General features: G+C 39.1%; 3 protein-coding genes across 4 annotated transcripts; 1 reads left to right on the top strand and 2 right to left on the bottom strand.

Moving 5' to 3' along the window:
• Positions 1–126: 126 nt before the first annotated feature.
• On the bottom strand, positions 127–4,912 carry taf10 (TAF10 RNA polymerase II, TATA box binding protein (TBP)-associated factor). Its single transcript, XM_078254653.1, has 5 exons — positions 4,510–4,912; positions 4,001–4,158; positions 1,130–1,194; positions 785–899; positions 127–453 (listed from the first exon to the last, which is right to left on the bottom strand). Exons 1-5 carry the CDS (start codon positions 4,640–4,642, stop codon positions 364–366), a joined length of 561 nt encoding a protein of 186 aa, XP_078110779.1. The 5' UTR covers positions 4,643–4,912; the 3' UTR covers positions 127–363.
• A 1,854-nt stretch (positions 4,913–6,766) lies between these two features.
• Positions 6,767–12,485, top strand: LOC144520712 (putative oxidoreductase YteT). 2 transcript variants are annotated; one of them, XM_078254652.1, is made up of 14 exons: positions 6,767–6,959; positions 7,297–7,398; positions 7,793–7,877; positions 8,003–8,076; positions 8,152–8,211; positions 8,537–8,644; positions 8,904–8,960; positions 9,130–9,260; positions 9,963–10,017; positions 10,468–10,560; positions 10,714–10,848; positions 11,038–11,139; positions 11,460–11,621; positions 11,943–12,485. In XM_078254652.1, exons 2-14 carry the CDS (start codon positions 7,306–7,308, stop codon positions 12,069–12,071), a joined length of 1,284 nt encoding a protein of 427 aa, XP_078110778.1. In that variant the 5' UTR covers positions 6,767–6,959; positions 7,297–7,305; the 3' UTR covers positions 12,072–12,485. The 2 variants fall into 2 exon arrangements, with proteins under 2 accessions (XP_078110778.1, XP_078110776.1); XM_078254650.1 differs by having other exon boundaries at positions 7,290–7,398.
• Positions 12,486–12,884: 399 nt separating this feature from the next.
• Positions 12,885–19,689, bottom strand: LOC144520711 (outer dynein arm-docking complex subunit 1-like). Its single transcript, XM_078254649.1, has 14 exons — positions 19,641–19,689; positions 19,267–19,366; positions 18,635–18,824; positions 18,407–18,532; positions 18,163–18,276; positions 17,235–17,302; positions 16,629–16,804; positions 15,221–15,343; positions 15,051–15,133; positions 14,537–14,705; positions 13,821–13,999; positions 13,483–13,577; positions 13,228–13,315; positions 12,885–12,911 (listed from the first exon to the last, which is right to left on the bottom strand). Exons 1-14 carry the CDS (start codon positions 19,687–19,689, stop codon positions 12,885–12,887), a joined length of 1,587 nt encoding a protein of 528 aa, XP_078110775.1.
• Positions 19,690–26,365: the final 6,676 nt, after the last annotated feature.

Raw genomic sequence — 26,365 nt, 5'->3', positions numbered from 1 at the left:
GTAAATTTAAAAAGCTGCATTTTACTTTTGCACATTAAGATTTTTAAACAAGTCTTAAGTCTGCAGAATGTCAAAGAATAGCACTTTCACTTGTTGGACAGATTTAACATGGATCTCACAGACATCAAGGTTTGGAAAGGGTTTTATTTTCACAATAAAACGTAATTATACAATTTAACATAAATCAAAGGTGGCTCCACGAAAACAAAACAAATGACAAAGTGACTAGAAAGATTTGTCAAAGCTGTACTAAAGCACCGTGATAAAAAAAACAAAAACAATTAGCAACAAAAAGGTGTTAGACAAATGGGTCAGCAGAGAGATAAAACTAGCAAAAGCAAAAAGCCTTAAAGAAAGAAATGTCTATGTAAAGTAATATGGTTTCTTCACATTGACGCCATATTCAGTGAGGGCAGGAGTCAGGTCCTCCATTGTCAGAGTGTACTTCTTATCCTATATATAAAGAAGAAGAAAAACACACAAAACCATTAACTATCTAGAACAACATGATCAGAGCACATACAAACTACATCTGTCACCATCTTCTAACAACACCCCTTTTCTCCCCCTCACATACAGCAAGCAAGCAAAATGTATTTATTTTAAGCACAGATTGTAAACGGTGTAAAGAAGATTTATTTAGGCAGGTAAAAAGAAAATTACAATAATACATACTTAGTGAGATAAAAGCATGTATTAGCAACTCAATTTCATTAAAAACTGTCAAATATTGTTTGGAAGTATTACATTTAAAGCACATGTTAAAAATGAGAGAAACACTTACCTTTGTCTTACTCCTTGAGCTTCCTGAGGCAGTGCCCTTCATTTTACAGTACTGCAGCGCATCATTGGCAATGTCTGAGATAAACTTCTGAGAAGCAAGGGAAATCAGACGAATTCTAAAGAAATGAAAAAGGAAATCATTGTTGTAGTTTTTAACATAGTCTGTATATATATATATATATATATATATATATATATATATATATATATATATATATATAAAATTTAAAAAGCTAAATAGAATGATGAACGGGTTTCTTTTACATTCACGCAATCATCAGTATCAGGCAGACACACTCACACTGAAGCTTGCCTATACTTCATAGTCAGTCATTGTTGCACTTACATTCTTGGATCAGAAGCCTCAAAGCCAGCCCGGTTGAGGTAATAGCCAGTCACTGCATCGGGAATCTTAAGAAAAAAAATTAGCAGACTTCAACTTCTGGTCAAGATTCACATAGCCTACTTTTACTGCACTACTGACACTTATTTGTAAAAAAATAAAAAAAAATAAAGAATTAGACATAAAGTAAAAATGATTATAGTATATCTGTCATTCAGTGATGATCATCCAAATGAACTGTTTGCACCAAGGCAAATTATTCAGCAGTGCTGCTTTATGGCAATATTAGATTCACAGGATTTTTGCATCAATGGGATTGAGTTCCTTGCTTTTAAGCCAAAAACAGACATACTGTGCACATCTCAATATTTTATATATAAATATTTTTGATATATTTTCGAAAGTGGCTACACAGTCGTGTGTGTCCAGGGAGTACAGCAAGGGACTCAAAACACTGCACGGGGGTGCTCCAGTGTTAAAGATGAGAGTGGAAGTGGTGTATACCCCAACAATCACCACCTGCTTTCCACAGTGAGGTGTTTATTATTATTATTATTATTATAAAGGGACTGTTCGTTATATATTTCAGGGGCCACCAGAGGAGTTTTGGGACCTTTAGTCAAAATAGACCTGACCCTCCCTTCACCAGAAATAAATTTTGGATGACCCTCCAAAATAATATTGAAAAAAGGGATGACCCTCCCCAACAATTTATTGATGCCTTCTGTACTGGTTTGCACTTGGCAAAGATGTACAGATGCCCATTGTTTTTTTTACAGCCATGACTTATGTGACTTAACCTCTGCATTCTCATCTGACACATCCCACTCCTCTGTTATGGTGTGGTGGCCATTTCAGTAGATTTACTCACTAACATTGTGGTGGAAACACAATAAGCATGGAAACTAAAAGCACACTTCCTGCAGTACTGCATTACTTCAAATACTAAGTTACTCCTCTAGTACACTAGTATTCACATGAAATAAAATAATAAAACATTGAGACCATTCAACAAAGCACACTGGGTAATAAGACATTCAACACTGGTTGCTATGGACTCGTCACTAGGCTTCCTCAGTCATTGTATATTTTAGCATATAGGTAAAGCTGCCAAAGCTGAACATTATCCAAAACTCCATTTCTCAGACAAGCGTCAATTTGGGAGCTTGCATACTACCACTCCTTCCTTCCCAAATGCCTTGAAAAGGCTTTCGTTTGCACAATTTCACAAATTAATCACCGGGACCGAAAGGATATTTGAGTCAAGTATGGCTGCAGCCTGGAGACCTCCCGTCTCATGCACTCCTAGCTTGGTGCTGTCCGCAAGCTTCGACTTTTCAAAATAGAAGCTTGCGTCTAGTCCGCTATGTTTTCGTACAGTGTTTTGGATGTTTTTGAACTAAACAGTACGGCAATCATGCTAATGAATACAATTATTAGTTTTCTTTTCTTAGTTACAACACGATGGAGCTAGCAAAGCAGTTTTGTGTTTACATGTGCGGGCGGGATTTATTCAGTTTGGGAAATCCCACGGTCTCTAAAGCTACAGTTCAAATCAAGGGGGTAAGGGTCTGTCAAACAACCCGTACTTCCTATGGCGCCATTTTGATGCTAACAAGCCATCACCTCCCGTTAGCATTCCATTGACTGCCATTCATTTTGACGTCACTTTGACAGCGAATAACTTCTGAAGCGTTTAAAGACTATTTGTCCATTGTTTATTTCTAAAAAAACACGACAATGTATAAAAAGGCTCCATTACCTTGTATCTCACGTTATGGCTCCATAGCAGACATTTTTGTAAAAACAGGCTAACGATTGTTTCATAACCACGCGACTTACTTTTGCATAGTAGAGGAATTACCGTATAGTACAGGAGAAGCTCGCAGGCAGTTTTGACTTACATTAGCTGTTTAAGTTTAATTACTAATGTTAACTAGCATTTTAGTTAGCAATAATTAGCCTGTGTCCATGTTATCTCCTAACATATACCTACGCTCTCCGTCTCTGCAAGATTGGGAATGATTGAGATTTCTTGAAGACTTACAACTTTCAGACAGGTTGCTCACGTCATATTTACATCGTGTCTTTCAGTTGGAGGCTGCGTAGTAACGCTCAACGGAAAAGTGTTTCTAATATCCTTCACTGGTCTCCGTCCAGAGCAATGGGATCTGTTGGTCCATTTTATATATTGTCCATGGCTCAAATTGTCTGGCTGACTAAACAAGGAGGGACCCATCTGCTAGCGATAGGGGCCGAGACTGAGAGAGCTACATGGAGCTACATGGATGAATATGCACCAAACAAGCCACTTTGAAATGTTGCTGTTTTCATGAGTACAAACGTTGGGTGACCCTCTCCCCTAGACAAAAAGAATTTGGATGACCCTCCCATCAACAAAGAATAAAAAGACATGACCCTCCCCTATATTCCTCCGGTGGTCCATTCCATAAATACCGAACGGTCCCTTAAGATTATTTATTTTTTGGCATTTTAGAACAGCTTAGACATGAAAGGGGATAGAGAGGGGGAATGACATGCAGCAAAGATAGGTCGGAACAAAACCTGTGGCTGCTGCGGCAAAGACTGAGCCTCTGTACATGGGCGCACGCTCTACCAGGTGAGTTAGCCAAGCACACCACGTGAGGTGTTTAATCCCAGGTCCTTGAGTTTAGTGACGAGTCTGGAGAGAACTATGGTATTCGACGCTGAACTTTAGTCAATCAACAGCAATCTCACATAGCTTCCTTACTTTTCCATGTGAGATAGGGTGGTGTGGAGGATGTGTGCTATGGTTTAATTTGTTGTCTTTCTGATAACGTGTCTATCTGTGAACGCAGCTTATAGTAAACTGACTGACAAAACTGTACTTACTGTGGGAGTGTACTCTTCCAGCTGCATAAGAAAATCTGCCAGTGGCATGGTGGAGAGGGCAGGCTTTACATCTCCATTGGTGATGCCACCAGGAACATAGACACCGTTGGAGACAGACGAGTCTGCTGATGGCGTCACCATGGCCGCTGAGGCTGAAGCTGTAATACAAGGGTTTTGTATGTATTTACTTTGAATTAAAGAAACAAAAGTGTACCTATCTTGTGCATTTCACAAACAATGAGATGTTACAGTTTGTACTTCTAGTATGTTGTTTAGCAGTACTGTATTGCCTAAAGAAAGTCCAAACCCTGTTTGCAGTTTAGTGTTGCAAACAAATCCAAGTCCACGCATGATGATGCATGACAAATGCATGACGTACTTGCATATATATTGTGACAGGCAAAACAATCATCCATCTTCAGTAGAAATAAACTAGTTATTCTATGTTGAACGAAGTGTTGAGCACCACAACATGCACAATAACATTAGTAAAAGTCACATAACGTTACCATTACTCGTGACCGAAGGGATGCTGCTGACGTTGGTTGTTGCATTATCGTTTGCGATACAATTACTTGAAGTTGAAGACGTCGATGATGACACTCCAGTTGTGACAGACTGATTAACGTTGTCAATATTCATGTTAACGTTAGCTAACGCGCTAACCTTGGCTAGCTAGCACAGAAAAAAATGTCCAAATATGCCCAAAAGCACGATCCCGTGCGAAATAGCTCTAAGACTAGTTCTCTACAAAACACTGTGTTATGAAGTACAGCTATTTTTGTAACTTTGAGGATGTTTAAAATCACAGAATCAGGCGCTAGCTAGCATCAGAAACATTTGTAGCTACCTGGCAGCAGAAAGCTAACCTCAGCTCACGCTGCGCTGCAGACTGCATGATATATAATCGCGTCATGTGACCCATGCTGTTCGTGTGGTTCGGATCTGACGAAAGTGGCCGAAGATTCCCGAAGACCCTCTAAAAACATGTAAGTCGTTTGGAGAGCGTTCAAGTCTAACTTGCTACAGAGGGGTACATATACAGGTCCCAGAGTTAATAACCTTATCTGTTAAAGATAAAGCACATTCTAATCTTATCTAGTATCTACTTCTTATCTAGTGGCCCATTACACCCAAAAGTAAAAAAAAACTAATAATAAGATAATTAATAAAAATGAATCCAACAGCTGCGGGGGCGACGACTCTCCAGTATTTTGAATTTGTACTGCACTAACACTAGCTGTCAGTATTACATATTGCACCTTTAATAAAAGGTTTAAATTTGAAGTGGACCCTTGTACATTCTGTGGTGAGAATGAAGAAACCTTAGAACACAATGGTTTTGATGTCCTTTGTCCCAAAGATTTTGGTGTGATATAAGAAATTGGTTATTACTGAAGATTAATAACATTCCAACATTTGATATCTCTCACATTCTCCTTTATGTGGATAATTTAAATACATCTGGTTCTGACATCCTAAATATTGTTCTACTTTTGGGTAAATATCATCTTCACGGTAGCAAATTGAGAAATAGTTAACCCTCATATAATTGGTTTATAAATTACTTTTTTTCTATTCAATGAGAAATATGCAGTCCAGCAGGATTGCAAAAAGGATAAGTTTAGATTTTTCTAATGTATTGTTGTTCTGAACTTGGTCTCAAGTTTGGAACATAATGTCTTTGCTTCTTCTTTTGAAGATGTTAATGTCTTGGTGTTTTTATTATTGAGTTTATTTTTCAGATAGTTCATTTAATTTGTACATAAAGCCCCCCCTAGTCCTTTTTATTTTGGTTATTACTTATTTTTATTTATCTGTTTCCTTGTCTTCTTCAAGGCTGAATATTATATTGTTGTGTGTATTTGATTGAATGTACATCATCTACAAGACATTGAATGCTTATGTAAGTTCTTCAATGTTCAATACAAATAAAAAATAAAAAGTAACTTCCTTTGTCATTTTTTTTTGCATTATCTATAAAGTCTAGGCCTATAGACTTTGATTTAGTTATGTCATCAGCCATCTAGGAAACGTTATAGCTCACAGGTAATAGAGATTTGTAGCGTTACATAAACCCATTTACACATTATCGGCTAACTGGTCATTGTGATAAGTGAACCTAAATTTGTTTAACACCTCTGTTATTATTAAACATGAGACAAAATAGGCCTACATAAGAAAAAGAATAACACTGAAGATGTAGCTAAAATGTTGCCTTCGGGTGCTGTCGGAAATTTGCAATAACATCGTAACAACGTCCATTTTATTTCTATGAATGTTTATATGGTTTTGTATGGTGATTCATTGGGTTGGCCTGCCTTGTTAACTAAATGACAAAAGACCCTCTTTGAACGGAGCATTCTTTTTTGGATAGCGAAGATCAGATTGTTTCAGAGTCTGGCTAATATATATTTTTATATCTATGATCGCACCACCACGCGTTAATTACATTACTGACTGACGACTAGGCCATATATGACTGCTGTGACAAATGTGACATCGACGCAACCATAGACTGTATAATATGTAGGCTAAGGGGAAGATTCTTTAAACAACAACTCCAGCCGCGCAAAGTACTTCCAGTTCCCTATATGGATGACTGATAATCTCCAGGTGTGTGAGTTCTATACTGGGGTGTATTATTCCCGTAACATGTTTCGATTTTCAAACAAGGAAACAACAGTTTACGAGGGACAGTGAAGGGCCTCGTGCACATTGCACACTGTAGGGGGCGTTACGCCACTTTGTGAGTGCTTTGCGGTTGGCTTTTTGTTCGAAGAAGTAAACCTCCCCTGCTGCTGCTGTAGAGTCAACCAAACGCTCACTGGACTACACTGGATGTAGTCTCATGACTAAATTAGACCAACGCGGAAGACAGACAGAAGGTTTTGACAGCTGTATGGAACCATATAGACTGTACAAGTAATATATACAGTCATTGTATGGGACAAAACAGGTACTGAGCCAAACAGCCATGTCATAAACTGATCAATATTCATTACCAGAAACAATGTTTTTAATGAGCTACCGGTAACTATCTACTTTCCTATAATATGTTAGTTACCGCTTTTTGAAAGATACAGATGTGTTTAAATTGTTAATGTAGCCCATCTTCAAATGATGGCTAATTAACTAAACGTAGCCTAGTGAATAATAACCCAAGTAGGCCTATGGTATGTCCCTGACAGGCACTGTAGACTGTATCAACCTCTGACTGATGATTGACAGGTGTTTATTACCTTAGGCATTGTGCAGGTGCGTCTACAAGCTTTGGTTTGTGTTCAAGTTTACAGGGTGCCAGAATGACTTCTCCTGTCCGTGTCATCGTGGTGGGAGCTGGCAGTCGAGGGGAGATCTACTCCCAGTATGCATCTGTCCACCCTGATCGCGTTAAGGTCAGGAGAGGTTGCCCTGCAGCCTGGTCTTAATTGTCAACAAGGAGGCGATAAGTAGTTGTGGATTGTGTTCTTATTTGACTGAATTGCTAATGATAAAATCTCTGTGAACCAAATTATGAGATCATTGACAAGATAGAAACATGTAAAGTATAATAGAAAGGTTTATGTCACGGTACAAGTAGATCCTCAAATCCATGTTTTCTGTAACAAGATAGGTTCATTTTGATCATAATGGTTTAAAAAAAAAAAAAAAATGCAGGACTTTTACCCTTATTTTTTCCTGCTGTATTTCTAAATAGCTTTTTTTTCCACCACTGCCCAGGTATTAAGTTGTAATGTTTAACAGAGCACTCGTTACGTCCAGTTCATTAACTCAACTTCACCATTTCAGGTTGTTGGAGTAGCTGATCCAAGGAAATTTGCTCGCACTAAACTTCAACAACAACACAAAATTGTAGATGAAAACATATTTGAAGGTAAGCACTTAAACAACAACACAAAATAGTAGATGAAAACATATGAAACAAAGAAAAAAAATGCAGTGCATTGTTTATATCTGTCTTGTACTAAATGATTGAATGCTCTTTTTTTTTCAAACTAGACTGGCACAGTATAGTTGAAAGAGAGAGGTTTGCAAATGCAGTGCTAATTTGTACTCCAGACCGCCTTCATAAGGTAAATATACATATTCTATATATATGTGGAACTCTTTTAAAAAAAAGAAGTTTTAAACTAGTTTGTGTTCCGTAGGAACCTGCGGTGGCCTTTGCAAAGAAGGGATACCACATTCTGCTGGAGAAACCAATGGCAGTGAGTGTTTAGTAAATAAACATAAACCATCTTAACATAGAGCATAACTTTAATCTTCATTCGGGTGTTAATGATCCTACATATTGATTTTTTACAGTAATTTGTTTCTTGTTAGTTTGTTATTCTGTATTTTGATTAAAAAAAAAATCCTTTCATTTCAGATTACAGTATATTTCTTTCAAGTACATTGCAAACTTCAGAAAAGAAACAATTTTGTGTTAGTATCTGAAATATGAAAACATTTTCTCTCGCTTTTCCTTTCTATGATTGCATTTGTGTGACACTCATGCCTGCCTTGCACGCCAATGTGTTCACATGACTCTAGACAACTGTTGAAGACTGCATGGCGATTGTGGAGGCTTGCACTCAGAGTGGCGTGATGCTATCAGTGGGTCATGTTCTTCGGTATGATCCCGTCATCCACAAGATAAAGGTGAACATTTTCTGTCACACTTTCTGTGAAAACAGTTTTCTTCACCAGGCACAGGTCACAGTTTTGACACATGTAAAATGTTGTACCTTAAAAAAAGAAACCTGTAATTTGAGTTTTAATAAGCTGTAGTGAAGTAGGGTGCAGCATATTTTGGTTGTTTCAATTACAGAACATAAACTATTTCTCACACTGAGGCAAGCGGTGAAGAAAATCACAAAATCCAAATTTGGGTTTTACCTTGATTTGTTTTTCCTTCTAGGAGCTGATAGATGCTGGAGTCATAGGTGATGTGATGCACATTCAGCACTTTGAGCCGGTACGAATTTGAATAGAATAGAAATAAAGACAAACATCCTCAGGGCTCTTCATTAAACCCATTAATTAAACAGTAAAAGTATTTCTGCTTTTAGCACGTTTTTTTTTTAATTTATTTTTAAATTAAGGCATACCTGTTACAGATTAGACTTGTCAACCTCTTGTTCCAGGTTGGGTTTTACCACTTTGCTCACTCATTTGTTCGGGGGAACTGGAGGAATGAAGCAGAGAGCTCTTTTTCTCTTTTGGCTAAATCGTGCCATGACGTCGACCTAATACATCACTGGGCTGGAGAGCGCAGGTAAACCATCAGGCAACCGGCAATGATCAACGCCCATAGACTGTATAATATTAATGGACAAAGCATCCGGTTCGGCGAAGTACTGCAAATGCAGTAGTGCCTTAAACCTGCATTCTATCTGAATTCCAGCAGGGGGCGACACGTGCGGTTGCAAAAGGAGGTCGGTTTTTGTAGAAGTCAAGAAAGTGACCCACTTCTCACTTGATTTTCTCAGTAAACATTTGCATAATGAGTTTATGGTCTCAATCGCTAGTTTTAAGTCTTCTGCAACACAGAATGATGTTCATTTTTTGAATTATGGTCTCGTTGATTTTAAAATCGGCGATAAAGCAGGGGGTGTTTTATGATGTGATTGCCAGTGAAAGTGTGTAACGTAACGTAGAGTGTAAGGGCTCCCCCCTCACTCCTCCCTCTCGTCTAAAATCGTCACATCTGCAACCAGGATGGCTGCGCCCGTAACGGCAAACTCGACGACTCATAGCAGATTTCCACAAACCAATGGGTGACGTCACACATGCTCTGTCCATTAATATTATACAGTCTATGTCAACTCCAAGCTTATCTGAGGTTCAAAAGTAAGATGCAGTTAACGCTTTTGTCAGACCACAGTCTCTGTGTTTTCAGGTGGACAAGGTTGTTTTCTGTGAGGTAGTTCTGTTTTTCCTAAGAGTAATCATTAACTTTCCTGTTATTACTTGACAGGTGTGTGAAAGTGTCATCATTTGGATCTGTCAGCCACTTCGGAAAAGAAAACAAGGTCTGTGGTCTCTTCATAGCCTAATCACTATCGTAACGGAAACTAGAAGGACACTCGCAATGTTAACGAAAGTGAAAAACAATTTGTGTATCCTCCCCGTGACTCGGATCCATTTCAAAATGTAATGAGTTCTTCCTTGGCCCATGCAACACCCTTCCACCACATTTCTTGAAAATCGGGCCAGGAATTTTTGCCATAATCCTGCTGACAAACAAACAGACCAAAAATATAACCACCTTGGCAGAGGTAACCAGTAGCCACTGCAGAAAAAACTATTTTTGTGACAGCAGATAATATTACAACACTTAAATCCCTTTCAACTTTGCAAAGTTGTGTGTTTGTATCATTAAGATGTATTATATCCATGACAGTTCTCTGCATTATTGAAAACAGAAATGTCTATACTAAACATGAATATGAAATGAAATGTGACTTTGCTCGTTATGTCAGCCAACAGGTGCTGGAAATCGCTGCCTGGATTGTTCAGTAGAAAAAAACTGTCCATACTCGGCATGCAAAATCTACCTGGATAGAGTGAAACAGGTTAACATTTCAACCAATTATCTATTATACTTTACCATCTGCGAACATAATACTTTACTTGCTGTAAATGATTTTATATTTACTGTATGTATGTATGTATGTATGTATGTATGTATGTATGTATGTATGTATGTGTGTATGCATGTGCGCTAGGGTCACACTGGCTGGCCTGTATCAGTCATATGTCCGAGCTCGTTCCCAGACATCGAGTCAGTAACTGAGGTCCTGAGGACTGGACCATATGGCCGCTGTGTCTACGAGTGTGACAATGATGTCTGCAGTAACCAGGTCAGAAAACACTGCAACACACGTTAAGACATGGCTCTTAATCTCCATGGCGCAACATACTGTGCTATTCCTCTGTAACCCATTAAGCTTCATTGCTGCTTAAATAAAACTTCATCATTTCAGCTGATATTTTCAGACTGCTGCTAATTCCCTAATGTCTCGTCCTGTTTATCTGTTCTGTTGGCCTAGGTTGTTAACATGGAGTTTGAAGGGGGTCTGACGGCAGCCTTTTCCATGGTGGCGTTCACAGAGGAGCTATGCAAGCGAAAAACAACCATCTATGGCAGCAAGGTAGGAAGTGGAAGGAATGTGCATTGCAAAAAAGGAAAGGGAAAGAAATGCTAAAACTGAAGATAAAAGAAATGCTACCAAGAAAGGAAGCCAGCAGGAAAAATATACAGCCAAGTAATTCTACCTAAAAAAAAAAGAAAGTGTTTATACGTTGTCGACAGAAAGGGGTGAAAAAATCAAATAGTAGTGTTCCTACTGTATCATGGTTTGATCAAACAAAATCCTATTGTGATATACTGTATGTTGCCTTGCTCTAACTCTGCTTCTGAGATGGATGCTTCAGTTAAATACAGCCTATATAATGAACTGTGTCTTCACAGGGGGAGCTGTCATGTGACAGCCATGAGGTACGCGTGTTTGACTTTCTGACCCAAAGATCCACAAAGCACACGGCACGCAATGACGCCCCCAGGCAGTTTGGCATGAGTGGACATGGAGGAGCAGACTACCACCTGATGGATGCCTTTGTTTCTGCTGTGGCAGTAAGTGCTTATAAATACTTTAATTTTATTTTGTCAATGTATAGTTTCCTGTTTTATTTTCCCCTTGGCCAACTCCAGAATAAACTAAATTAGTTGTTGAACAGCGTTGATTTATTTGAATCTTTGCCTTATATTGACAGTTGACCTGTACTTGCAGTTGTTTGGCCAGATTAAGAACAGATTAAGAATATTCCCTGTATTTACATTGTTGTACCTGTGGATAAGGTACCAATACTAATTTCATGTATAGGACTTGGAAACACTGACTGTGATGGTTGATTAGCTGTGTGTGTGTGTGTGTGTGTGTGTGTGTGTGTGCAGAAAAACGATCCATCCCTGATCCGTGCGGGTCCTAAGGAGACGCTGCTGAGCCATTTGCTGGTGTTTGAAGCTGAGCGTTCGCGACTGGAGAGCAGGGTGGTATACTGTGGTGACACTGGCCAGAGCTAGACACGACTGAAAAACACAATGACATTAAACCGATCTCACCTTAAAAATCAAACACTATAATGAAATGGATAATGAAACTCCTATTGCTTCTACTATCAACTGAACTGAGGGCAAAATTGTGTAATGAGGCTGATTGTTTAGTTCATATTGCTCAGGGAAATGTGTGTGTGTGTCTGTAAAGTTAAAGTTAAAATTAGAAGTACTATGATGCCAAGAACTTGATCATTGTTGTTAAGCAAAATTAATGCTTTTTGATCGAGTAGTGTCCATGTAAAATATTCTCATAATTTCTAGAAAAACGTGGACATCTGTGTAATTTAAATTGTTTGCTCTTAATGTCATCCCACACACAATATGAGTTTTCCCACCTGTGTCAGTGTGCAGAATATATTTCAGGATATTCATGAATGCTGACCAGTTTGTTGAGTTTATCTGTCACTCTGAGAAGCTTCTTGAAATGCTCAGGGGTTAAATATAAAAAAACTAACTACAACTGAGCTATAGAGAGAAAACATTAAATAACTTAAATACATTTATTGAATTACAATTGAATTAAGTAAGTACCTCTGGCTGTGAACAAATGCACATTAATATACTATGTACATACTGTAAATATACCACTAGTTCTCACATTTTTTGTTATTCCCTGTTGAATAACTGACACATTGAAGCTACACATGCCCATCTAAACATTCATAGAACATAATAAAGCTTTTAGAAAATGTAAAAGCTCAGCAGAGACTTGTTTCCAGTGGCTCAGTGTGCAGTAGCTTATGGCAGCTCCAAGGAGCATCATCTACTGTAAACATCAGTTCAGTCTGTCTTCTTTTTCCTCTGAATCTGAGGGATACATAATAAAGAAACATTTTTTTTGTAATGTCTGCCAGGGCATATAGTAAATCTCATGAAATTAGCTGCAGTGGGGGGGGGGGGCGCCGGAGTTATAACGGTTATATTTATTTAAATATAAATAAATAATGCATGGTTCGGCTGCGCTGCTAGCAAAGCATGGACAAATTTGTGGAAGGACTTCTGGGTAAACGTAAGGCAGATGATGAAGCTACGCCAACACCACAACTACCAAAACAAAAGCAAGAAAACTGTACATATTTTTAAGAAATTTGAAGAAATTGAAAATCTTTTCAGTTATACTCACCTTCGTATTGACCAGTTTCAGGAGATCATGTCTACTCACTGGCTCCTTTGCAACCAGCAGCAGTGACTCCACCATGTCTGGGTCATCACTGAGGCATCACAGAGATTGCAAATTCATATGTGCAGCTTTTTCAAGTGTACAAGAGGATGATTGGTATTGCTAGACGTCTGCCTGTGACTTTTTATTCTATATCATTGATCTTTGAGTGTCATGTCTGATACCTGCACACTTAAAAAAGATTAAAAAAACACCTACGCAGGTGCAGGGGTCGCAGAAGCAGTGGTGAAGTTTACAGCTGGGGGGGTCATTCCCAGGAGCTGCCCAGCAATGGCACTGAGGCTGTCAATGTCCTGGAGGTGAGAAAGTATATTAATATGCTGTAGCAGCAACTGGCATTTTAAAAAGTTTCTAGGCTCCCATGTTCCATTTTTCTTTTCACAAATATGAGGTTGCTAAAAGACCCCGATGGTTTTTGGAATTTCAGAAAACTCGGATCTCAATACGCAGAGGCCTGAAGCTTCATCTGGTTTGTACTGGTTGTTGTGACAGTATTTTGAATCTCTATCCTGACAAGGCGTTTCATATCCACATACCCACTGGTCGAGGTTCTGCTGGAAGTGGAGAAAGGACTGCAGAGTGAGAAGCTCATTGACTCTGTTCTCCGCCCTTCTCAGGTACTCTACGATGTTTTCATCCTGGACTCCATCAGAGGAGCCCAGCTGGTCGCAGATCTCAGAGCTGTCATAGCTGATCTGAAGCAATGATTTAACACCTAGTAAAAGTAGTTGTGAGATATCAAAGAGTTACAATATTTCTACAAGACTGATGATATTCCGTTTATCTTCCACTAGTAGATGGAACCTGTATTGTCTACCACGTTACTGTACTTGTCTATACTTAATTATTTTTAAACGGGGACAAATCAAATTGAAAGGCAGGTGAAATCTGGCTGTTTTTACTGCTCACCTGCAAACATACTTATCTGCTAGAACATCATTTCCCTAAATTTGATGTAAATTACATTAAATTTACAAAGCAACAAATATTCCAGCAGTGTTCATTTTTAATTGTGCAGTCTGCATGCTGCTTCTTTCAGGGGTTCTACGATAGAATAAGACAATATACTTTTTAAGTAAGTGTTGCATTGGGACTAGAAATTAACATAGTATATATACTATTTATATATGACAATGTGCGTTTTCGAGTGAGAAAATACAGATAAAAAATGCTAAACTATCATACAATTTGCCATGATTCTGTTGCTCCCATTCAAAAGGATAATATTATGCAGGGGTGCCCTATGCTGTACCTTCTTTGAGCCGATCTAGGAGCTTTTCAGTAAACTCAACACGCTGTTGATAAACTGCCAGCTGTTGCTCGATTGCCTCTCGCTTGATGGAAACTTTCATCTGAAGAGCCTGATGCTGCTCCTGCTGCCGCTGCTCCTCAGCCGCAAAGATCTCTCTCTCATTGCAAAGCTTTCAGTTCGAGACATAATGGAAGACACAACCAAAATTACATTTTCCTTCGTCCTTTATCTCTCTATCTCTCTCTCACACACACACACACACACACACACACACATTTGTTTCACTATCTTTGTGGGGACCCGTCATTGACATAATGCATTCCCTAGCCCCTCACCCTAACCATAACCTAATTCTAACCCTAATCCTAAAACCAAGTCTTAACCCTCAAACAGCCATTTAACCTTGTGGGGTCCAGTATTTTGGGCCCCACAAGGCTGTGCAGACCCCACAAGTATACTGTATTCCCGGTTTTGGACCCCATGAATATAGTTAAACAAGAACACACACACACACCTGAGAAATCTGCCTTTGAATGGTCTCTGCTTCATTGTGCTGATAGTTGACAAATTTCAGGAAAGTGTAGTTCTGCTCCTCCACTAATGGAAATATATCACAACACATGTTGATTGCTGACAAAATGCACAACTTCCATTGCCTCAGTAATTTTTTTAATGGGGACTTACTTTGTATAAAGTTCCTGACAAGTTTGTCCAGGTCACTTTCCTCTGTCTCTGTGAGGATCTTTTTGATAGCATCCTCAAAATCTTCCGGTCCCAATTCCTTAGACTCCAATTGCTTGCGCTTCACTGAGGGGACAAATGTGAAACTGAAGTGAAACTCATACACCACAAGGTCCTTACTTTATCTATCATAACCAATGGGAAAATCTTGCACAAGAGTTGCTGTATATAAGAAATGACGTACAGCCCTTTTTTTTGTGTGGAAAATTAGTCTTGGGTTACATAACTTCCCACAGGGACTTGTATTGATAAACGTCTCCTTATCCAGTTTATTACATACCGTTAGTATACGCTAGTGGGAAGGCATCAAAAATCTTGAGATACCCCTACTGGAGGTAGAACAAAGCGTAAAAATATTTTTCTTATTCTTCTCCTCAATGCATCAAGATCTTCACTTTCTGTTTATTCACGCCTGTAGAGTAACCCCTGCCCACTCTCACACCAGATTTAGGATCAATCAGAATTTGCATTACGAAATTATTTGAGTTCAGTTGTATCAGCTCCCATTCAACCTTTTATGCATGGCGTGTGTCACAATATCTGTCAGTTTAACCACTTTTGCAGTAAAATATATATTTTTTAAGAATCTAGTTCATATGTGGGAGACCTAAGAGAATAAGACAAATGTTGTGCTTTGTTCTGCCTAAGGTAGGGGTATCTCTAAAAACTAAAGCACTTTTAGGGGTCTTCACTCTAGCCTATTACTAAAGGCATGTATTATTTAAAATGGCACATTGTTTTTAAATTAGATACAGTACAATGCATAAACCGGTGCTAAAAAAGACTGAAATCACATAAGCATAGTTAGTCTATACTGCAGTAATATTGTAATGTAAAATATCAACAATTAATTGTATGTGTGTGTTCAAAAATGTGCGCTCTCAGAAGAATAAAAGATAGCAATAGAATAACCTTCTCGTTTTGTCCTTTGTCAAGCAGTAACATCTTTTAAACACAAGGTGTCACTAGTTCATTTGATTAGATGTCAACACAAAAAACGGGCCTGCAGTGACAGTGGTCTGATGTGTTAAACAGTCTGTGCTTCAGGACTAAAAAAATCTCAAAATGCCGTGGAATATCAGAGCAATAATGATGAAGCTTATAATGACCTGCGGAAAAGGCTGGCAAGAACTGTCCACAACAACTACTTGCTGAGTAGCTTTGGCATAGCAGCCTTTGACATAGTGGCACACTCTAAGGGAACAGCAGGATGATTGAACTTTGTACACTCAGATTGCTGAAACTAAAAAGAATATCAAATAATAATATCCTTTCAAATTTGTGACATGAGTAGTTCACAGGAAAGGTGCCACAACTAATTTTGTGTTCAAAGCATGAGATTTACAGTCACCTTTTTTGTGGTCTGTGTCCTGGTTGTTGCGTGCAATAGCCTTAATGCCTAGGAAAACCTCAAATTTGCAGTAATGAGACATTCCCCGTTTCAAGTTGCTCCTCTCTTTGATGTACTGAGCCACATCTTTAGCATTCTGGTCCACCAGCATCCTCTGTCTTTCATGGCTCTTCACACTAGGTGTAGCCATAGACATACAACAAATTGGACAGTTATCCATAGTGGACGTACTTTATCTTCATAAATCTAAGCTGTTACCCAGGGGGGAAACATATTGGTAAAAGCTAAGCAGACACATGCAAGTGTGCCTCAAATGTATAACTTTAGCAAATGAAGTCTGCTCTGATGCATTTGTTGTGTGTTATCACTTAATGATGTTCCTCTATTAGATATTAAGAAATGTAAGTAAGGTTGACAATCTCAGTAAGCATGCTCAGCTGAATGAGCAACTGCTTCTTTGTAAGCATGTAATTCACTGTCAAAACAAATCCATATTCCTTGCTGTGCCTGATGAGTAAACAAATGAATATGTACTCCAACCTAACAATTGTGCACAATGGGTCACAATAAATGGGCCTAGATTTAGAGTGCTGCAGAACGGTTTACCTGGCATTGAAGGCTTCAGTGCATTTCGTCATGAGGTTACAAATATCCTTGCGAATTGCATGCAGCTCCTGAATGAGATAATACAGTTAACTGTCAACATTCTCTAAATATTACCCCTTTAATACCCCTTCACTCACCCAATCCCACATCAAAACATCTCCACTATCAACAGCCAAGTTTTGTCTGGCACAATTCCCAAACATCTCCAGCTTTGTGAATGGTGTTAAATCTTCTGTTGTAAAGTGATTTAATTAAATGTAATAGAAATAATTCTGTCATTTCAACAAGACCTAAAAGTAAGAGGGATGGAAGCATCATTCTGGAATCTCAATCAATCTGGCCTGAGGGTACAAGCTCCTCCTAAGCCTCTCAGTGCTGGCCTGGTGTATCCGGTACCTTATTTCCGACCTCAACATGGAGAAAGGGCCCGGGTGGTTTGTACTGTATATTTAATGACTCTCCTAGCCTTATTCTTGCAGCGCCCGTTAACGTCCTTTAGGCAGGGAAGGGCGCCATTTATTGTATGTTCAGCCTAACGAAACCACTCCTTGCAGGGCCTTGCGGTCCTGTTCGGTGCCGTTTCCATACCAGGCAGTGATGTTCCCCGTCAGGACGCTCTCAATGATGCAGGAAGAAATTCCTCAGTATGTGAGGGGATACCTGGAATTTCCTCAGGCGTCTCATGTAGACAGTCTCTGCCTTGCCTTTCTCACCACTGAGTCAGTATGCAGCACCCAGGTCAGACCCTCAGTGATGTGGGCACCAAGGTACTTACAGCTGTCCGGCCTCTCCACAGAGGACCCATTGATATTAAGGGCGGGCATAGTTCCTTCCCTGCTTCTGCCCAAAGTCCACTATCATCCCTATAGTCTTGCTGACATTCATGAGTAGGTTTATTTACGAACTCACTGATGTTAAGTGAATGTACCTTTTCCAGCCGAGTTTGAACATGTAGGAACTGTTTCTTCTCAACCTGCAGTATCTTGAGCTCCTCCCTCAACTCGCTATTCCTGGTCATTGTCGTATTGAAGCATTTGAGACCCTAGAATAGAAACATACCTACATTTTTGTTTGTGTTTACTAGTAGTAGTTAGACTAAGGCTAACAAAAATTCTAATAATAAATAATTATTAATAATTTATGGTGAAATGAATTATCTGTGTACCACTAACCCTATGCAGTTTGTTTTCTATTAAGTAGGTGGTTTTTAGTAAGTTGCTCTTATCAGATTTCATACTGTGATGTGTAGTTCCCCCGCCAGTCTTCTGTCCTGCCAACTTCCTCTCCCATTTTAAAATCTGAAAAGAAAAGCACACAAGTAGGGTCAACTGTGTTAAGAAAAGCAAGAGAAATTCACTGTACTGCATTCTGTGAATGGTCTATGGGAAAACACACTACACCTGATCTTTCAAAGATGCCACTTTGCCTTTTTCTGCTTCCAGCTCTTCATATATTCCGTCTCCACAGGCCAACTTGGCAGTAAGGTCTTGAACAACACTAGTATCAGTCCAACGACTGGAACAACTCTGAGAGGCTCTGAGACTGAGTAAAAGCTCTTCACGTTCATCCTGGAGCCTCTGGATCTCCCGTCTGATTACACAGAAACAGAAACACATAAATACACACAATGTTTGGACAAAACTTGTGAAACTTACAGAGGACATAAGGTGTTATGTCTCAGTCAAACATGAAAACATAAAACAGATGCCTTTAAAAGTCACATAAGTCTAATTATTTTGAGTATTAGCCGTTGTTTTTACTCCCTACTCTTACTACCTAGGATTTACAAGGCATCCTAGACTGGCATAGTTTGCTAAAAAAGATACTTCCGATTTGGGTTTCTGGCCCAAAACTTTGTATATATGCCTTCCCCTTCAATCTAATCTGTAGTTCTGATTAACTGTTTATTCAATGACTAAAAACACACTGAATTTAAAAATGATGGTATTTAGCATGGACTCATAACATAATTGAATATCTGTAAAATGTTACTGGAGCTGACAAGAATTGGTAGATAAAGGAGGCCACTTACTTGTCTCTGAAGAGGAGGCCTTGGGTTTTCTCAGTATATGCCCGCTTGGCTCCCTCTGATCTACGATGATGCAGCTGCAGTTTGTTCAGCTCGGTTTCAGCTGCATTAAAAAAAAAAAAGTCACATCTCACAACTAAGTGATTTTCTATTATTGGTGTGAGAGATACCTAACAGTTGGCTAGTCAGATTTTTGTAAATTAAGCAAATTATTAATATGTGAAACATTGCACTAGCGTTAAGTAACATGTTTGTATCACAAAAAGTCAGCTATAGCTAGTTATGTGTCTTATTGGTTCGGACTGTAGCGTTAGTGTCACAAAGTCACAAGATGTAGCTAGCTAGCTAAATAAATAGCGGCATTAACAGTTACTTACAAAAATCCACAAATAATTGACTTCTGACAGCAGATGATCGACGACTCATAATGAATTACGTTATGATCCCCCTTGAGTCTGGTGATAACAATTAAGTTACCAGATTGTTAACTTCTTGAACATGGTGACAGTAACGTTAGCTAGCTAGCTACAAAGTGAAAATTGCAACTAACGTTAGCGTAACTAAATTGTAACTAACGTTAGCCTAGCTAACCATTGGTTGTTAAATGCTAAGCGATAAAAAAAAAAACTAGCGTCAGTTAGTTCTAGTCAACATTAGCCAAACTGAGATAAGGTTAGCTAGCTAGCAATCGTTAATTTATATTAACTAGCTAACCGAATTAGCATTATTTAGTTAGTTAGCTAGCTAGCTAACTAACTAAATAAGGTTAAAACAAGTTCGAGCGATTTAGATAGAAATCAAGATGTATCAAGATATGCTTATTTGCCGTCTATCTTGGGTAGCTAGCTAGCTAAGTATACTACCAACTTTAATTAGATTAGCTAACGTGCAGCAAACAACAAAAAGTAACGGACCAGGCAATCTGATAGGTCAACTAGACATTTAGAACATGCTTGTCAACATTGTAAATTTGAATCAAAACAAGTTTTAGATTCAGTTTATATGTTTGTAGTCATGAAAATAAATCACGTACCACAGTGGTGTTAGTGTTATTAACGTTATAACGTTTATTGGAAATGTTTGGATCATATCAGCTGTTCCGGTGACACGGTGGCAGTTCATATATGTTATATCTAACGGTTGTACTTAACATAGCATACATAACGTTACAGTATGCTATGCTATGTTAAGTACAACCGTCAGCCTTTACTTTGAGACTCATCTAGCTAACGTTACACGGCTGTGGAACGTTCTTAAAAATAAAATGGCTGAGACGTTCGCAGTTAACGTTAGCTAGGCTAGTTACATCGTCAGAGACTAAATAAATGAAATACAATAAAATAAATAAATGAAATTAATAATAAATGAAATTAAATACCATTTTGTAGCTAGGATTACAAAGTATTACAAATATGATGCGAGTTTAACGGAAATCACCGGCAGTAGATAAAACAGCCACAGTGTCTTTATTGACCATTGATCAGGGACAGGTCATTGTGCTTATGGCTATCATTGCTCAAGTGGGCTTCAGATACAAATAGCCTATTGAGCTTTTTGAGTGACTGGAGTGCATGTCATCTGAAGCAGATGATGCCTGCAGTATATCTTTCCAGAAGCATCTGTTGCTTATTGTTTTTGCCATCAGTTTTATTGTAATACTATGTAAAGAAAAGAAAGTAAAGCCGAACAGGTAATTCACAGTTCTCTAAATACTGTATTACTTACATCGTACCACACTCAGGTAACAGCTCTACAATTTTATCAGGAAATCACATTCCACCATGGAGGGAGGTGACCTTAATTACCCTCAGAACACAATTACAGCACATCATTCTTGGACCTTGCAACACATCCAGGATGACTAATTCAGGAGTGTGTCCCAGAGTCCATACTGCCAGATGGATCACGTTGTGTTGATAGTTGGACTGACATAGCTATAAGACTAACTGTGAAAGAAGGGTGTGTAAGTAAATCTGAAGAAATGACGAAATAATTGAATCACAGTAAAACTTTGACCTGTTGCCAGGATGGGATTACAACAGTGGTGTACATAGGCACTCCTTCAGGCAAAGCTTCATTTTCCATTTGACGTAATCTGCTTGGTAATTCTTTGAGTGGTTTCTGAACAAACCAAAAGCATATAGTTTATGAAACCTAAATTAATTAATTAATTAATTAATTAATTAATTAATTAATTCTGTCTAAATGTTTATGTCTAAAGTAATAAAGATCAACCTGGAGGAGTTCCCTTATCCTGTTTCTATGAAGACGTTTGGTCCTCACAAGTACAGATCAGACACACACACACACACACACACACACACACACACACACACAATATGCCAGATAGACTGGCGTCGTGCTCTTGGAAACAAGTTTGCAAACTGAGTCAGCAGCTGCATTTTTGAATGACTCAACCACTCCACCACAGAGCCCTTTCGTTTCTCAGAGCTCTGCCCTCAAGCCTCCCTCACACACAGGCACGTACTGCCTACGTTTAAGCAGCGCCTTACCTCACCACAGCATCGCTTACTCCCACTTTACTAGGAAGCAGCTGAAAGAGCCAATAGCAATATAGAAATATTTCCCAAAGAGGTCATTCAACTAAAACGTAATAGTATTGGAAAGGTTATATAAAGATTTATTTTATGTTTTATTTGATATGCTGAATCTGTTTCTCACTGTATCTTTAATTTCACTTTTTAGCTAGAAGATCTATTTTTTCCCAGTAATGATATCTGGTGGCATGCTGTGGCGAGTGTCATGTTGCCAGGAAGAGCCTCCTACATCTGCTTTGACTTTTCTCGGACTCTACCTGTTTTCATGCAGTAATATCTGCTGGAGGGCTATTATAATGTCACACTGCGTTATTCTCCATTACAAGACAGGCATCTTTGAAAAAGGAAGTGGCGGAGGAAAGCAGAGAAGAGAGCAGTAAACTGTAAAACATGGTGTAGTCTGGCTCTGTTGGTGACTCAACAGGAAATGATGGAGTAAGTAAGGTGAGAGAAGAAAAGGGAGGATGGTGGTAGTAAGAGGAGAGATAGAGTGAGGAAAAAAGGAAGCTTGACTTCATGCCTCAGAACTCTGAGCTATGTTGTGGGAAAGGCACACTAAAAGACCATAGATCATACCATGGTTTTCTGAGGAAATCTGTAGGGCATGAAAACACAGACGGCAACGTCATTTCTCTCCCCCCGCCCCCCCACCCTACTCTGCACAATAGAGTCATGATGTGCACGTACACAGAGTAAATAATCAGCAGTCCAATAACAATATCACTAAACTTGACTATTTTCTGTTGCCCTCCTGAAAGGTGACCCTGTATCTCATGTGGTGATTCAAAAAAGACTGACCAGAACAAGTTGTGAACACAAGCAAATATTGACAGTGTCTTTCTGTCACAACTGTTTACCCAGAATGACAACTCAGTATGTCCATGTCCTGATGAGCAGATGAGACCTGATGATAGTGCTAAAAAATATATTCTTTTTTTATTTAGAGAGTTGCTACTGAGGAGGGACATAATATAATAAATAAATACTAATAATAATAGTAATGAATTTTATTTATAAAGCGCTTTTCACGACACTCAAAGACACTTTACAGAGTTTTAAAAAAAAGAAATACACACAATAAAAATACACACACATTAATTACACATTAAAAGCAACTCTAAAAAGGTGAGTTTTGACTTGTGATTTGAACATGGAGAGATCATTGCAGTAGCAGATGTGTTTAATGGAGAGCGCTCCAGAGGGACGGGGCAGCTATGGAGAAGGCTCTGTCCCCCTGTCTCTGTCTGTGCTTGGTCCTGAGTGTTGGGGACAGGAGGTTGGCATTAGAGAAGCGGAGGCTGCAGGAAGGAGTGTGGTGGTGAAGCAGGTCAGTGAGATGGGAGGGGGCCTGGTTATGGAGGGCTTTGTGAGTGAGTAGAAGGACGTTGAATTGTATCTGTTGTGGGACAGGGAGCCAGTAGAGATTCTGGAGGACAGGGATGATGTGGTCACAGGAGCGTGAATGGGTGAGCTGACGAGCAGCAGAGTTCTGGATGTACTGGAGTTTATTTAGGACTTTGGATAATGTACCATAAATAATGCTATTGCAGTAGTCAATTCTGGATGTGATGAAGGCATGGACCTTCTTTAGGTTAAAAAAAAGGGGGTCCTGGTGATTTGATTGATGTGGTGTTCGAAGGAGAAGATGCTGTTGAAAAGAACTCCGAGGTTGCGGATGTGTGGGCAGGGAGAGAGAGTGGAGTTATTGATGGTGAGGCAGAAGTCATTGAAAAAGTCTAATCGCTTGCCCATATTTTGTTTCTAACGTTTCTTTGTATTGTCTTTGAAAAGCCTTTTTTCTCCCTCCATCCTCACTCATTTCAACTGAAACTCTTAATGAACTGGAGATCAACTTCACAGGGCTGCGGAAGGCCTCCCACTGGGCCTGCGGACTCTCTGCCCACATTGAGGACTGAAAACTTGGGTAGGGAAGCTGCCCAGGCCTCCAGTGCTGTAGCATCATCAGTAAAGAATTGCTCTTTTCATGCTCAAATCTGTGCTTTTCATTGAAGCTGTCCCCATGAAATCAGATGTCATAGAGTTTAAATCACTTTAATCCTTGCCACTTCCTCTCACTGACTCCGTTTTGTCTGTCTCTGTAGGTACCCTGGGGGGAAAAAAGTATTTTGCTTTCTTATCTTTTACAGGGACAGCACCACTACACATAAAGCTGTGTGTTTGTATATTGTGTGTTTTCCACCTCTGATCCATTGATTTGCTTGTAGCTACATTTTATTCACAGGAAACATAAGCGGCCTATAATGCTATTTGTTTAATTTGTATCAATCAATTGGCATCAGAATAAATTCCACAGAAAGTGTTTTCTTTTGGCCATTAGTGCAGTTCCTGAGATACCCAACAATCAAAGGCAGCACAAACATCACTCTTCAGCCGTCCTCCTCTTGCTCCTGGTGGCTGTTGGTTCTTTGATAACTGAGCGGTCTCCTCACAGGATGAGGTCAAAGGCCACGATGCGAAGCCCACTCAGACATTTGAGGAGCCATACTTTCTACTACATACCATACTTTCTGGCAGTCTACTATGAAATAAAAACATCAAACATGACTTACATGTCAGGCTGAAGGAAGTGGTGGGTGGTAACAAAGAGGTGGAATTTATATTTTTCATTAGAATTTCTCTCTGGTTACAACATCAACAATTTCTCTACACATTTACAACATCATTCCAGAGTTCCATGGAAATGCCCATTATTTCAGCTCTGATGCGCAATTACAGAGTTTACTCAAAAACACATTTAACGGATACACATTTTAACTTCTTACACATTAGCAGCTATAACTGAGGCATTGTGACCTAATCATCTATTTTAAATGTTTCCATCTAATAAGCATTACTGTCTTATTAAGTCTTTTTATTTGTTACAACCTCTAACATTGATTCACAGGAACAACGATTAAAAGGAATGTAAAACTCAAACATAAGACCAGTCGACAGTGACTTTGAAAACAGCAGTAGGCTTGTCTGTCTGCAGTCTGTAACGGGGCTCTAATTACTATTACATGTTTGTACACAGCTGGTTCCTCTATAAGAGAATTCCCTGTGTCACCATGTCAGCACATCAACCTACACAAATGTATTTACCATAGAACACGTATGTTAACACCTACTTACTTCATTTCCTATTCCAGCTTGAGACACTGTTAAATAAGTAGTGGGCAGACATTTATCTTCTGAGATATTTCTCATTTCAGGGCTTATCTGCTTTTCACTGATCTGCTCTACCAATCCAGTTTGATATTTCCGAAATTATTATCGTTGTTTTTTAATCACTGTTGATTCCTGATTCAACCTTGATGTTTATTGTCCTAAATGGAATTGAGCTCATAAAAAAAAACATCAACAGGGCCTTGATTTCTGTCCAGCTTTGATTAACCATCTTTAATTTTGCAGCAGCATGAGGGAGTTCCTTCAGACCAATCCATCACATCTTTGAAAAAAGCAAAAGAAGGAGGGGGGTTACAGATGTGGGAGGTGGGCTTCTGACTGCACTGACAGCTGTGAGGGACGGAGGTCTCTCAGAGCAGGAAATGACTTGACCTCCCCTGTGGGAGACTGGCCCACCCCGACAACAACCCCCACAGCTTTGAGCATCCTGTGGGTCGTCACAAGCGCCCACAGAGAGAAAATCTGCTTGTCCAGGCGGCATACATTTGGATGGTGCTGTGTCACCGTTATCAACAAAACAGAACAAATCACTAAGACCTTTAAAGGGATTGAGAATATTAAGATGTATTTGCACCATTCCTCTTCAAAGACAAAGCCTAACATTTGTTTATTGCAGCGTGACAACTGATAGCAGTCTCATTTCTTAATGTCACACTGGAATCACATGTGATACAAGTTACTTTATTGCCCAACAGGAAGTTGATCAAACAGCTTATTTGCTAAAAAGTATGAGTATCCCTTTAAGCAAACAAATGACGTTATAGGAAGAGAGACAGTCAAGGATTGCAACAATAGAAGCACATCACCTGTGGTGTATTTATTTTGTGGGTTCATGATTTACAGTAGGCATATACTGTAGGTATAAGGCACTCCTTAATCCATATATGACCCTATATGGATTTTATTGGAGTAATATGACAGTGGGAAGATTTAACAATAAAACAGAAGAAGGGGAGGTTACAGGGTATTTTGGCATCTCTCTTACACGTTTATCAAGTGTTTTGTTTTTATTCAGCACTTAATAAAAAGATAATTTGGCAGTCTGGAGGAAGACTGTAGGCTCAGTGTGGTCTGGACGCTGTGGTAAAAACAAGAATGGCCTGCACTCACTTCCCTGTTATTTTCTAGTAAATGGCCTCCTGTATTGTCCTTCTGCCTCTCTCAGCGTGGGTGAAGACAAACACAGACATTGAACTCCTATGTGACATCCAGGCTTCAAAAAAAGTCCTCATCCACCACAACTGGGCTGCCATCTTGTACTTGTTCTTCTCTATCAGTCCTATAGCCTATTGTACTCATGCCAAAGGCCACCCACACACTCTCTGACTCCCACACAAGTCAGACCAAAATTGTGTACT

Source organism: Sander vitreus, chromosome 7, assembly GCF_031162955.1.
Source record: "Sander vitreus isolate 19-12246 chromosome 7, sanVit1, whole genome shotgun sequence".
Lineage (NCBI taxonomy): Eukaryota > Metazoa > Chordata > Actinopteri > Perciformes > Percidae > Sander > Sander vitreus.
Note: the sequence above shows the minus strand (reverse complement) of the source record. Positions and strands in the feature narration are given on the sequence as shown.

Excerpts from the sequence above, each read along its gene's own strand:
- taf10 (XM_078254653.1), bottom strand. The coding sequence starts at position 4,642 with ATGAATATTGACAACGTTAATCAGTCTGTCACAACTGGAGTGTCATCA. Across the intron at positions 4,159-4,509 it reads CCCTTCGGTCACGAGTAATG|CTTCAGCCTCAGCGGCCATG; the intron begins GTAACGTTATGT and ends CTTGTATTACAG. Across the intron at positions 900-1,129 it reads GAGGCTTCTGATCCAAGAAT|AATTCGTCTGATTTCCCTTG; the intron begins GTAAGTGCAACA and ends TCATTTCTTTAG.
- LOC144520712 (XM_078254650.1), top strand. Across the intron at positions 7,878-8,002 it reads AGATGAAAACATATTTGAAG|ACTGGCACAGTATAGTTGAA; the intron begins GTAAGCACTTAA and ends TTTTCAAACTAG. Across the intron at positions 10,849-11,037 it reads ATGATGTCTGCAGTAACCAG|GTTGTTAACATGGAGTTTGA; the intron begins GTCAGAAAACAC and ends CTGTTGGCCTAG.
- LOC144520711 (XM_078254649.1), bottom strand. The coding sequence starts at position 19,689 with ATGAGTCGTCGATCATCTGCTGTCAGAAGTCAATTATTTGTGGATTTT. Across the intron at positions 16,805-17,234 it reads ACTGAAGCCTTCAATGCCAG|TGTGAAGAGCCATGAAAGAC; the intron begins GTAAACCGTTCT and ends GGCTACACCTAG. Across the intron at positions 13,578-13,820 it reads AGCAGAACCTCGACCAGTGG|GACATTGACAGCCTCAGTGC; the intron begins GTATGTGGATAT and ends TCTCACCTCCAG.